The 14,486-nt window shown below is 41.0% G+C and overlaps 1 protein-coding gene across 3 annotated transcripts in view; it reads right to left on the bottom strand.

Annotated features, from left to right (window-relative positions):
• The window catches only part of LOC140482897 (4F2 cell-surface antigen heavy chain-like), a 175,936-nt gene that overhangs the window by 95,137 nt on the left and 66,313 nt on the right, over positions 1–14,486 (bottom strand). Inside the window, exon 1 of one of the 3 annotated variants that reach the window (XM_072580625.1) lies at positions 2,498–2,547. The exons of the other annotated variants lie outside the window; for them this stretch is intronic. Within the exon in view, the coding sequence (XP_072436726.1) occupies positions 2,498–2,524 (27 nt within the window). The 5' untranslated portion in view covers positions 2,525–2,547. Of the gene's footprint in view, positions 1–2,497; positions 2,548–14,486 lie in introns of those variants that run through there. 3 annotated transcript variants of the gene reach the window in all.

The raw sequence follows: 14,486 nt of genomic DNA, 5'->3' as shown, positions 1-14,486 counted from the left end.
CCTCATAGTCAAGATGTGGAGGTGCCAGTGTTGGACTGGAGTGAACAAAGTTAAAAATCAAACAACACCAGGTTATAGTCCAACAGGTTTATTTGGAAGTATTAGCTTTCGGAGTGCTGCCCCTTCATCAGGTACTTCCAAGTAAACCTGTTGGACTATAACCTGGTATTGTTTGATTTTTAACCTCATAGTCAACAGAAGATACGGGCCCACAAGGGATGCTTCTCACAGTATTCAATTGCTCTAGCCTCTATGTGTGGAGGGTTTTGTGTTATCAAGGGCACGGAAATTTGCAAAGCCAACAAGCTCTGGGGTAAGGTGGAGATTTTAACAGTTAAGTAAAGATGTTCAAAAGAAACAGGGGAAGGCTGAAAGGATGTAGAGGTCACAAGGACACTAACACAAAAGGGAATATGAAAGATGAGGGAACACTTTGCATCCTAGACAAAGTTGAAATCTTGCTTGTAAGATCTGACATCAACTGTGCAATAGCTGTACAAACTGTCTACATTCTATGCAAAGTGAATGGAGTAACTTACTTCACGGTGGAGTACAACTTTTGGAATTAGAGGCCCTATTATGGGCAACTCCAGTAATCATACCTCTACTGATTCAGTTTACTGTTCATTTGTTTCCATTTCATCTTCATGGCAGGTCATTCAGGGTGGGGATGTGCAGTTAATGGTGGCTCACTGGCAAAATTGTACTCCCAATGTAGCATTAAAACTTTGGTTGTGCAATATACTCTTGGATAATGTCAACAACAAATCTTGCACTTTTCCTGGGGTGGGGGAGTCCAGAAGTAAAGGGCATAGGTTTAGGGTGAGAGGGGAAAGATATAAAAGAGACCTAAGGGGCAACTTTTTCACACAGAGGGTGGTATGTGTATGGAATGAACTGCCAGAGGAAGTGGTGGACCTAGTACAATTGCAACATTTAAAAGGCATTTGGATGGGTATGTGAATAGGCAGGGTTTGGAGGGATATGGGCCAGGTGCTGGCAGGTGGGACTAGATTGGGTTGGGATATCCCGGCAGCATGGACGAGTTGGACTGAAGGATCTGTTTCCGTATTTGAGTTATAGAGTCATAGACTCTATACTCAAAAGTGGGCATCCATGAGATGCCATGGGACATTAGCAGGAGCAGAAATGTACACAAAAACAATGTGCTACCTCATGGCCTGCCATATTCCCCACTCAGCCATTAATATCAAGCTAGGGGATTAACCATGTTTCAATGCAGAGTACAAGAGGACATACAAGGAACAGCACCAGGCATATCTAAAAATGAGGTGTGAACTTGGTGAAGTAACAAAACAGGACTGCTTGTGCACCAAACTGCATAAGCAGCAACTAATTGATAGTGCTTTGTGACTCCATAACCAATTGATCAGACCTAACTTCTGCAGTCCTGCCACATTCAGTCGTAATTGGTGGTGAACAATTAAACAACTTCCTGGAGGAGGAGGCTCCACAAATATCCCCATCTTCAATTATGGGAGAGCCCTGCACAAGAATACAAAAGATAAGGCTGGAGCATTCACAATAAACTTCAGCCAGAAGTGCCAAGTGAATGATGGCCTCTTCCAGAGATCCCCAACATCACAGGTGCCAGTCTTCAGGCAATTCTATTCACTCCAGACAATATAAATAAATGGCTAGAGGCATAGAATATTGCAAAAACTGCAGAATCTGACAATATTCCAGCAATACTTCTGAAGACATGAGCTCCAGTACTTGCCATACCCTAAGTCAATCCAACATTGGCATCTACCTGACAATATGTAAAATTACCCAGCAATATCTTGTACACATAAAAGTAGGATGAATCCAGCTTGGCAAATTTTCACCCCCCCCCCCCAGTCTACTCTTGATCATCAATAATAAGTGATGGAAGATGCTATCAAAAGTGTTATTGAACAGTACTTCCTTAGCAAATACCAACTCACTGACATTCAGTTTTGATTCTACCAGGACCTCATTATCCTGGTTAAAAAAACTGTAAAAAGAGCTGAATTCCAGAGGAGAGGTGACGTGAGGTCGCATTTGACTGAAAATGGCATCAAAGAGTTTGGCAAAATGGAGTGAATGGGAACTGGAGGAAATCTCCCCAGTGGTTGGAGTCATGTGTAACACAGCCCCATTTTACAAATAGTGCCTGAAACAGTCATGAACTATTTTCATTTGGCTTAATCATGGAAGAGCTTAAAGAAAGTAGGGTTGAGTGGCAGTGCCCAGATAATTTATCTGAGCAATACAAACATATTAATTAATAAGTACACTTAGTAAGAACACTATTTTGAATGTTTAGGTGTCTTATTTGAGTCTTAAAATTGGATACTGTGTCATCAAATGTTTAGGTCAAGATGTATATGATAAATAAGATTAAAAAATAACAAAATAATTACACGATTAAGCAAATTCATAAGTGTTAATGTTATCACAGAATTTCATGCATAAAATTACATTTGCAGATAGCATATACTAGTTTTCTTACAAAGAAGCCAGACCATGCAATCTCCATCTTGGCGTCATAGTCATCCAATGTTTTTGCAGTCTCAAGTAGACCAGGATTTGTTATCAAATCAGGTAGATAATAAACAAAGATCATATTCCCTTGAACATTATTCAGGATTGAAACTATGTGGCTAATATCGTCTTTACTAGTAGCAATAACAAATACTCTGCAAAAAATAATATAATGAGACACATTACAAAGATATTCTTTCCAAATTCTATTTAACCACTGATGAGTTAGCTTCCTATATAGAATCTTATTGTCTATACTTAACACATCATAAATTTTAAATTCAAACTTCACAATTTTCTTGACATAGTTGTTTCCTATGCTATAAAAACACATGAGTATGGATAGCCATCCATGAGATTAACCAAGAAAAGGACGTATACCAAAGACAATTAAATTTAGTGATGTAGATTTTTGGGCCATGAGAAACCTGATAATAGAAAGAGACCAGTTTAATTTAATAAACTTGGGAAAAGTCCTTTATTTTTAATTGTAAATGTACATACATTACTGTTAGTTAATTTATACTATTATGATATAAATAAGTTGAATTGTTGAAAACAATGAAAGAATACAGAAAGTCTGGTTGGTTTCCATGCACACAAAGCTAATTTATAAAATGGCTATCAAAATTGATTATGATCTGGCAGGGATCTTCCCATAGTTGGCTTAGCTCTGGACCTCCCAATGACTTTGACTCTTAAATGCACTCTAATTCTACAATGCTTTCTTTTTACCTAGCATTTACTATCTTGTTCTTTTATATAGTACAAATCTTTGCCTGATTATGTTTTTGTTAAGCACATTGGGATTTTTTTGTATGTTAAAGGTACAATATAAATGCAGGATTCTGTTAAAAATACTTAGGTAATACATGTAGGTATTCACCTTCCTGAAACATTTTTCATCAGCATGAAATTGTGCCTGCGATATGGCACCTATATGGCACTATTCTGTCTCTAGTCCTTTGGAAGAAATTCCCCTTCCCCCTCAATCATGATCTCACTTCCCATCACCAAACCATCATCTCCCAGACCATCCACAACCTCATCACCTCTGGGGATCTCCCATCCACAGACTCCAACCTCATTGTGCATGAACATCGCACTGCCCGATTCCACCCCCTACTGAAGATTCACAAACCTGACTTCCCCAGTTGATCCATTGTCTCAGCCTGTTCCTGTCCCACTGAACTCATCTTTGCTTACCTTGACACCATCCTGTTCCCCCTTAATCCAGGAATTCCTCACCTACGTTTGGGACACCCCCCGCACCCCTCACCTCCTCCAAGATTTTCATTTCCCCAGCCCTCAAAAGCTTCATCTTACCATGGACAAAGAGCCCCTGTTCAGATCCATCCTCCATGATGAAGGCCTCTAAACCCTCAGTTTCTTCCTCTTATGCCTTTCTATCCACTGACACCCTCATCTGCCTGGCTGAACTGGTCCTCACCCTTAACAACTTCTCCTTCCAATCCTCCCACTGCCTCCAAACCAAAGGGTAGCCATGGGCACGTACATGGGAGCTGAAAATGTGTTGCTGGAAAAGTGCGGCAGGTCAGGCAGCATCCAAGGAGCAGGAGAATCGATGTTTCGGGCATGAGCCCTTCTTCAGGAGCCTTTCTCCTGCTCCTTGGATGCTGCCTGACCTGCTGCGCTTTTCCACCAACACATTTTCAGCTCTGATCTCCAGCATCTGCAGTGCTCACTTTCACCTGCATGGGACCCAGTTATACCTGCCTCTTTGTTAAGTACGTGAAACAGTCCATCATCCACCGGCACCACTTGCCAACTGTTTGTCTGCTACATCGATGACTGTATCGATGCTACCTCGTGCTCCCACGAGGAGATTGAACAGTTCATCAACTTCACTAACACCTTTCACCACAACCTCAAATTCACCTGAACCATCTCAAACACCTCCCTCCCCTTCCTGGACCTCTCCATCTTTATATCCAGTGACTGACTAACCACGGACATCTACGACAAGCCCACCAACTCCCACAACTACCTTGGTTACACCTCCTCCCACCCTACCTCCTATAAAAACGCCATCCTGTATTCCCAATTCCTCTGCTGCATCTGTTCCCAGGATGACCAATTCCACCACAGAAAATCCCAGATGGCCTCCTTTTTCCAAATTTCCCTTCTCACGTGGTTGATGATGCCCTCCAGCGCATCTTCTCCACTTCCCACACACCTCTGCCCTTGAACCTCATCCCTCTCAATGCAACAAGGACACAACCCCCCGGTCCTCACCTTCCACTCCACCAACCTCCATATATATCGCATCATCCTCCGCCATTTCCACCACCTACAAACGGATACCACCACCAGATATATTTTTCCCTCCCTACCCCTATCGGCATTCTGGAGAGACTATTCCCTCCACGACCCCCTTGTCAGATCCCCATCCCCCCACCCCCCCACCAGCCCACACCTACTCCTGGCACCTTCCCCTGCCACTGTAGGAAGTGCAAAACCTGCACCCACCCCTCCCCTCACACCCCAAAGGATCCTTCTACATCTAACAGAAATTTACCTGTACCTCCACCAATGTATCCATTGCACACGATGTGGTTTCCTGTACACTGGGGAGACAGGACCGCAACTTGCAGATCATTTCAGAGAACATTTATGGGACACCTGTACCAACCAACCTCACCACCACTTCAACCCCCCTACCACTCTGCCAAAGACATGCAGGTCCTGGAACTCCTCCATCGGCAAAGCCTTACCACCTGATGCCTGGAGGAAGAACGCCTTCATATTCCGCCTTGGGACCCTGCAACTGCATGGGATCAATGTGGATTTCACCAGTTTCCTCTCCTCCTCTCACATTATCCCAGTCCCAAGCTGCCAGCTCGGCATTGCCCACCTGACCTGTCCATCACCTTTCCCATTTATCCACTCCACGCTCCTCTCCGACCGATCACCTTTTCCTCCATCTTCACTATCTGTCGCATTCTCAGCTACCTTCCACCCAACCCCACCGTCCCCGTCCCATTTATCTTTCAGCCCCCGGTCCACAAGCCGCATTCCTGATGAAGTGCTTCCACCCGAAACGTCGATTCTCCTGCTTCTTGGTTGCTGCCTGACCTGCTGTGCTTTTTCAGCAAGACACTCTTAACTCTGATCTCCAGCATCTGCAGTCCTCACTTTGTTCCTTGGAATATACTACCGACTAATCAATTTATTACATTTCTAAGTTTCATATTAATTGCAACTTTAAAATTAAGCTTTTTATCTTCCAGTTCTGGTAATTAATACATATCAAAGCATCAGTCCTAACACAGAATTCAAGAATACCTCTCCTCTTCCCTTGAACCTGAAAAACAATATTATAGATCTATTGTCTGGTTTCTGTCTACTGTTAATCTCATGTGTTTTAATATTGGTAAAAATGGCTATCATGCGGTAATTTATCAAATCTCTTTGAAAGTCCATATACACAACTGCATAACCCTCAATCTTTTCCATTACTTCAAAGAATTCAAAAAAGCTACTCAAACACAATTTGCCTTTAACAGTTCCATGTTGGCTGTATTTGATTAACCCATGGTTTTTCAAACGAGAGTTAATTTTGTCCCAGATTATTGTTTCTAAAGATTTCCCCACCAACACTAGGCTGATTTCACTGTGTTATTGGGTGTATCCCTAATGTAACATCTCTATTGCTTCTTTGGTTAAGTACATTCTTCTGATATAGAGTCATAAAGATGTACAGCACAGACACAGACCCTTTGGTCCAACTCATCCATGCCGACCCAAATATCCAAACCTAATCTCGTCCCATTTGCCAGCACTTGACCCGTATCCCTCTAAACCCTTTCTATTCATAAAGCCATCCAGGTGCCTTTTAGGTGTTGTAATTGTACCAGCCTCCACCAGTTCCTCTGACAGCTCACTCCACAAATGCACCACCCTCTGTATGAAAAAGCTGCCCCTTAAGTGCTTTGTAAATTTTTTCCCTCTTACCATAAACCTATGCCCTCTAGTTCTGGACTCCCCCCTCCCCAGGGAAAAAACCTTGTCTATTTACCCTATCCATGGCCTTCATAAATTTATAAATCTCTATAAGGTCACCCCTCAGCCTCCAATGCTCCAGAGAAAATAGGCCCAGCCTAGTCAGCCTCTCCATATACAGTAGCTCAAACCCTCCAATCCTGGCAATGTCCTTGTAAATTTTACATTGCCTCATTGAACTATTCATAGGATCTGTCACACTTGTACATTCTTTGGAGTGGTGCTTTGTCAATTTATTTTCCTATATCCTTTGCTGATTTTTCTTATATTCTACTCATTCAATAAAATGACATGCATGTAGGGAACACCAAATTGCTCATGCGGATATTTTGCTGTTGGAGACGGGTGGGGGGGGGGGGGGCTAAATTTAAGTATTGGTGTGTTAGGTAAGAAATTTGGACAAAGTGAGTTTTGAGTGAGCAGAAATTTCCCAGGCTGATGAATTGGCAAGGGAGCAATTTTATAATTTCAATAAACAGGTCTTAAGGTTGGTGAGGGGGGAGTGCATGATGCTTGGCAAGCTGTCACTTTCACACTCTGGAAAGAACCTGTGATCTCATGTTAAACAGTAAATGGATGAAACACTGAGTCACATCCCACAATCGTTCCAGTGTTTTCAATGAGGAAGCTTGACTCAGCGACTCATCTTGAAGGTTGTCAATAATTATAACACTACTTTCTTTAGTTCCCTACTCAAGTGCAGCATTGGTAGCTATTGGTGCTAGTTCTGAGTGTTCTATATTAATCTCTAAGGGACTAGGAATGCCTCAGAAGGGTATAATCATATCCTTGCTCGACACCCAGCACCAGCCCAAGTACACATACCTTTAACAAGTATAAGTGTCTTGGCAGCAAAGGAAAACAAACTGGTGCAAGTTTATCATAGTTGCGTGTGCAATTCATAAAATCATTACAATGCAGAAAAAAGCTATTCAGTTCATCAAGTCTGCACTGACCCTCCAAAGACCATCCCACCCATTCCCAACCATGCACTCCACTCTCGTTACCCAGCATACGGTTTTTACCATGGCTAACTCACCTAACCTCCATACCTCTGGATACTACTGGACAATGTTTAGCAAAGCCAATTCACCTAACTTGCACATCTTTGGACTGTGGGAGGAAACCAGAGCACCTAAAGGAAACCTACGCAGTCATGGGGAGAATGTGCAAACTCCACATGGACTATCATCCAAGACTGGACTCAAACCTGTGTCCGTGGCACTGTGAGGCAGCAGTGCTAACTACTGTTACCATGGAGGCCAAGACAGAACAGGCTCTGGCAGTCAGGGGAGTGCTGGAGCTGACCTAGATAGAATCATACAGCACAGAAACAGATCCTTGGTTTAATTTGTTCACATTGACCAGATTTTCCAAACTAAACTAGTCCCATTTGCCTATGTTGGCCCATATGCTTAGCCTTATTCAGATGATAAAACTCAGGAGATGTCCATTTGACTGCAGATGCTAGATACGCAAAGTGAAGCATGTGGAAATGTGTGGCAGAGATATGAGATTTTGGCACAAACATTAGTAGAGTCATCGAGGTCATGAACGTGCAACTAACCACACTGAAGAATGCATGGTTTCATCCTTAAACAGACTGGTAACTGTCCAGTATGACTAAATTCAACAGATCACTGAACATTCTAATCTACATGCCTTGTTTCTAAGCTCTGTGGCTCAGAGATCAGGCAAAGGTGAGATGAGGAGCCTGGGGCCATATTCAACTCTGGATCCCTAACTGGAGAACAGTGAGGTCAAATGGACCTGTTGGCAGCAGGTGAGGAGCAGCTGACACCATTAGAGGACACTTCTCAGGTGCACATCTGGCAAAGATAGCCAATCATTTGCCCCTCTACCATTGCGTTATGGACCAGAACAGACTCCCTCAAAATTAAAAAGATAGCCTAACTTTTTTTATTTTACAGGTAAATGTGAGGTACTGTATTCCAGATGCAATTAGATTGGTCAAATCACACGACATCAAGCAAAACACACTTTATTCAAACACTATAGTGAAAATAGAATAAAGGAAAGGGGAACTTGGAATAACTTAACTCTTGGAAAACCTAACAGAATAATAGATTATTTTACCACTAGCCACTAACTGTTCAAATATAGCAATATTCCATAAACACGCCCTTGGCAAAAAAGGCAAATTCAGAAAACAGATTGTCTGATGTATAGGTCTCTAATCCAGGAATAAAGAACATCAGAAGACAATTCTAACAGAAAACTCAAAGTGTGTAGCAGCCAGGAGAGATTCACTGCCTTCCAAACCTGCTGAGACCCCAGCAAAAGCTAACTAAAAATCCTGGATCTCTGAGAACCTGAACACACCCACTCAGGTTGCTTCTATTGTTCCAACCTTAAAAGAAAAATGCCGAGGCCCCACAAGTTGTTTATCTTCTCGGAAAGAAACCAGGACAAAATGCAACTCTTAAAGCCAGAGTATTGTCACAATTGGCATAGTGAACATTGCATCAACGGGTGGGTGTCCCATCACATTCAAGCCCTCATGGCTTAGGCGACCAGAGGATAGTTACCAAAGTAATAACTGACAAGTGGGCACAAGGGTCAGCTGCCTGTCTCTATCACAACTGTAGAGTAAAGCATCATGCCAAAATTCCTAGAAAACAATATTTAAAAAGCACACATATTAGTCAGACTTAGGTGCAAAAGTGTGTCATTCTCATTTGTGAGATTTGCACTTTAATGACTTTCTGTGCACATAAGTGAATGCTGTATTTTACATATTACCCAATTGTATTCATAACATTTTTGTGCATGAAAATGTATGGATAAAGATTTAATTGCCAATACTATTGATTATGAGCATCTTAATAATTGGAACTGATTGGCTGAGTAACATTGCTCTTCATGTTATAATGGTGCAGAGAAGGAGCTATTGCTGATAAAGGTGACATTAGTTGGAGAGACTCATTCATCAGAATTGTCTGATAAGAGTTTCCTATGTCGAATGAAATAAAGACCCTCCCTAGGACCAGGTTGGACATCAGCTTGCTGTAGCTTAGTCTCCTGCTGTAGCTTAGTCTCCTTTTCCTTAATTCCTCCTCTAAAAGGTTTTTTTTCCTCTAGTGCACAGCAAGATACAACCACGAGGAATATGCTGACATGCATCATGAAGAGATCTAACTGATCTGTCCAGGTCTCTGATTCTCATCTGGAGTAGTCCAGTGACCTGTTCAATAATGTGCTTGATCATAATGTGGCTTTTATTATAATGGTGCTCATGTCCCACTATAGCACTTCGAGCAGCACTAATTCAGAAGATAACCTTTATCTCAAAGCAAATATCCATCCAATGCGCTCAGGCTTGTTAACAATCCTAGGACTTTGGACTGTTTGTCAAAATATCAATAACTGCTGATTCTGTGGTATATTGCACACACTGCATGATTTATTGATGTAATAGTGCCCTTGTAATTTATACAGCCCATTGGTTGCATATTGGTATCTTAGGCAACATGGGTACAAACAATGATCCCTTGTATTCTTGGGAAAACAGCCATGCCTGCAACATCTCAGGCTTTTTCCACCTGATTACTATTGTATTAGTGAAGGAAATAAATTGATGGGCACACCTAAACCTGACATCAGTGAAAACCTGCACGTGATGTACTGCAGGCTTAGTGACGCCAGGTTGCCTAGGTGAAAATGTTCAGTGCAACTGCCTTTTTTAACACTACAGGAATCATATGGCCACCTAATCAATTGAAGGCGATCTTAGGACAAGTACATCACATAGGATATGGCAGTTTATCATGAAAGATAAATTCCCAGAGACACTGCCACCCACCATCTTTAGAGAGGGCATTCACACCCCATGTACATGATTGGTGGGGGACAGTTTTCGTCTACATTTGAGTGCCTGCTTCTACCTCTCCTTAGCAGCCTCTCTCCTCAGCAGCTGTCCCACCTTACTGTCACTCCAGTCCACATACAGCTGACCTCCTCATTCTAATTCTCCTCCTCAGTAGAGGAAGCAATCCCAAAGGACACACCATTTCTCTGCATAAATGGTGCAGTAAAGAAAGGTAACTGGATCATCATTTTTGGATACTCCGCTGTGGAATAGTCCTGAGAAATAGGTTATTATTAAAAATTGATTATCAACAAAAATTTTATGGAGAAACAACCACCAGCAACTTCTCCTGTTAAACTGGCCATAATTCTACTTCCAGTCTTCACATCTCCCCTTTCATGAAATTTTGAATAAACATCAAACTTTCTACTAAGCATTTTTCACATACGTCCACATTTGCATTGTGTTGGGAAGGTATTATTGCAATCAGTTAAACTAATTTGATATTTAATAGTCCTCAATCATTAACTTCAGAGTATTGCAGACTGGTGTGATAAACTCGGGTCTTACAACTCAACATTATTATACCGACATTAAGGTTGTGTGGAACTAAATCCATTTTTGCAACAAAAAATTCAGCCCATTGGTTCTTGGTTCACTGTTCCTTAGCCAGTAATTCCAACCTTCTCCCTGATGTGCAGGTGCCAGCATTGGACTGGGGTAGACAAAGTCAGAAGTCAGACAACACTAACTTATAGTCCAACAGATGTTTTTTCTTTTTTTTTAAAACTGAGGAGATTCTAATGTCCTGATTATATATTTTGTTTCCTCTCTTTATTTTAATCTGTTGCCAAACAGCGGTAGAGTTTATTTTCCCAGCACCAATGTAGTGTATATGCAGGTGTAGGACACAGTGAGCAACAACAAGTGCATAAATCTTTATTTATATTCCAACACCATGAAGAAAGGAAATCCAATAGGTTTATTTGAAATCACAAGTTTTCAAAGCACTGTCACTTCATCAGGTGAAGTCACTTGTGATTTCAAATAAACCCGGATTATAACCTGGTGTCATCTGACCTCGAAACTACCCCCTAACAGCCATCTGATGCTGAGTCAGACAGGTTTGAATTTTAGTGTTGTATTTGTTGCTGAGATGAGATTCTGTTTACACATCCAGTTCTACCAGTGTCCAACTCCAACCTCGCCCCAGTTCAGCTGCTTTCATTTCTACCTTTATTACCTCTCACATTAGCTTTTCCAATGTTCTCCCAGTTGATTTCCCAGCTACCACCCTACATAAAGTTGTACTCATCCAAATCTATTTTATCTTAACTTGCACCAGATCCTATTTACATAACATTCTCATACTGGCTGACCAACATTGGCTCCCAATCCTGTAAGATTCACATGCTTGATTTCAAATCCCCCCCACAGCCTCACTTTTTCTCTGTAACTTCCTCCAGCTATACAAAATTGACTTTTTTTAGTTCTCCAATATGGTATTTTTCTCGTCACTGATTTTAATGATTCCACCAATGACAGTTGTGCTTTCAGCTGCCTTGGTGCTAAGTTCTTGATTTTCTTCTGTAAGCCTCTTATCCTTTGAAAAGCGCATTAAAACCTATTAAAACTACTTTTAGCCATTTGTTCTGATACCTCTTTCTATAGATTTGTGTGAAATTAGGTTTGATCGTGCTCTTGCAAAACACTTTGGATTATTTTGCTACTTTAAAGGTGCTATGATTTAAGGATTTTATAATACATGATACTATTTTCTTGATAGGAAATATATATTGATTTACAAAAGAATGATTCTACTGCAGCTTTAGTAGCAATTCAAGATCAGGCTTGAGAAAGGAAAAACAGCTATCACATTACCTGTACATGAAAACAGATAAGAAAAATAATAAGTAATACAGCAAATTAAGAAACACTTGGGTGTGCTCTTGGAAGTATCATAATCAACAAGTCCTCAAACAAAGAATAGACAGAGTCACCAGGCTTGAAACATTAACTCTGCTTTATCCCCACAGATGTTGCCAGACCTGCTGAGTTTCACCAGCAATTTCTGCTTTTATTTCAGATCTCCAGCATCTGCAGTTCTTTGTTTTAATACAGGCTTTATGTTTTTTATCAACTGCCATGAATATAGTGGGATGAATGGCCTCCCGCTATACTTTACATACAAATATGAATTGGGAGCAAAATATAGTCCACTCAGTACTATTTTGCTATTCAGCGAGATAATGGCTGATCTAATTAACTGAAATTTCAGCCTACCCCCAATAACTTTTCATTCTCATGCTTAGCAAAAATCTATTTACCAATGCCTTAAAAGTATTTTTTTTTAAACTCTGCTTTAACCATCGCCTAGACTCTCAAATCTTATGTGAGAATTTTTTAAAATCTTATCTGTCTTAAGGGTTGATCCTTTATTTAAAGGATCTTTCTCAGGATGGCAGCCGGTGACGTGGTGTTCTGCAAGGCTCAGTGTTGGGACCACAACTTTTCACTTTATACATTAACAATCTAGATGAAGGAACTGGAGGCATTCTGGCTAGGTTTGCAGACGATATAAAGATAGGGAGAGAGAAAGGTAGCATTGAGGAGGCGGGGAGGCTGCAGAAGGATGTCAGCAGGTTAAGAGAGTGAGCAAAGAAATGACAGATGGAATATGATGTGGGAGAGTGAGAGGTCATGCACTTTGGTAGGAAGAATAGAGGCATGGACTATTTTCTAAAGGGGAGAAAATTCAGAAGTCTGAAGTGCAATAAGACTTGGGAGTTCTACTCCAGGATTCTCTCAATGTAAACATGCAGGTTGAGTCAGTAGTTAGGAAGGCAAATGCAACAATGGCATTTATTTTGAACAAGTTTGAATATAAAAGTAGGGAAGTACTTTTGAGGCTCTATAAGGCTCTGGTCAGACGACATTTGCAGTATTGTGAGCAGTTTTAGGTCCGATATCTCTGGCCCTGGAGGGTGTTCAGAGGAGGTTCATGAGAATGGTCCCAGGAATGAAATGCTTAACATATGAGGAATGTTTGAGGACTCTGGGTTTAAGGATGAGGGGAGGATCTAATAGAAACTTAACAGATATCAAATGGCCTAGACAGAGTGGATGTTGGGAAGATGTCTCCATTGGTTCAGAGAAACAAGGTCCCGAGACTACAACCCAAATAAAGGGAGGACCTTTTAGAATGGAGATAAGGAGAAACCTCTTCAGCTAGAGAGTGGTGAATCTGTGGAATTCACTGCCACAGAAGCCTGTGGAGGCAGGTCATTGAATATATTTAAGACAGAGATAGATAGGTTCCTTTTTGTCAAGGAGATCAAGGGTTTCAGGGAAACAGCAGGAAAATGGGGTTGAGAAACTGATCAGCCATGACTGAAAGGTGTAGCAGACTCAATGGGCTGAATGACCTATTTTCTGCTCTGATGTCTTTTAGTCTTCTTTTTAAACAATGATCCTAGTTCTATATTCTTCCAGAACTGGAAACTTGCTTTGCTACATCCACCCTGCTGAAGTCCCTTAAGGTCTTATTTAATTGAAACAAATCATCTCTTATTCTTCTAAATTCCAACATATATAAGCATTGCCTGTCCAACTTTTTCCCATTAGACAATCAACCAAATCCTAATCTTAGTTCGGTCAACGTTCTCTGGACTATTTCCAACATATTTACATCCTTTCTTAAACAAGACGACTAATACACAATATTCCAGAAGTGGTCTCATCAATACCCTTTATTACTGAAACATAATTCCGTACTTATGGTATCCAATTTCCTTTGCAATAAATAATAGCATTATATTAGTTTTATTTACTTGCTAAACCTGCAACCTAATAAACCTAGCAACTGTGCTGTCTGTCCTTCCATCAATTGTACAAAGTTATATAGATTGTACAAAGTTAAAAGTCACACAACACCATGTTGAGTCCAACAGGTTTATTTGGAAGCACCAGCTTTCGGAGTGCTGCTCCTTCATTTGGTAGTTGAGGAGTATAAGATTGTAGAACACGGAATTTATAGCAAAAGTTCACAGTGTGATGTAACTGAAATTATATACTGGATTGTTTGTCAAGTCTCTCAGCTTTTAGA

This window comes from Chiloscyllium punctatum, chromosome 11, assembly GCF_047496795.1.
Source record: "Chiloscyllium punctatum isolate Juve2018m chromosome 11, sChiPun1.3, whole genome shotgun sequence".
NCBI lineage: Eukaryota > Metazoa > Chordata > Chondrichthyes > Orectolobiformes > Hemiscylliidae > Chiloscyllium > Chiloscyllium punctatum.
The sequence above is the reverse complement of the archived record's forward strand: the minus strand, read 5'-3'. Positions and strand labels throughout refer to the sequence as shown.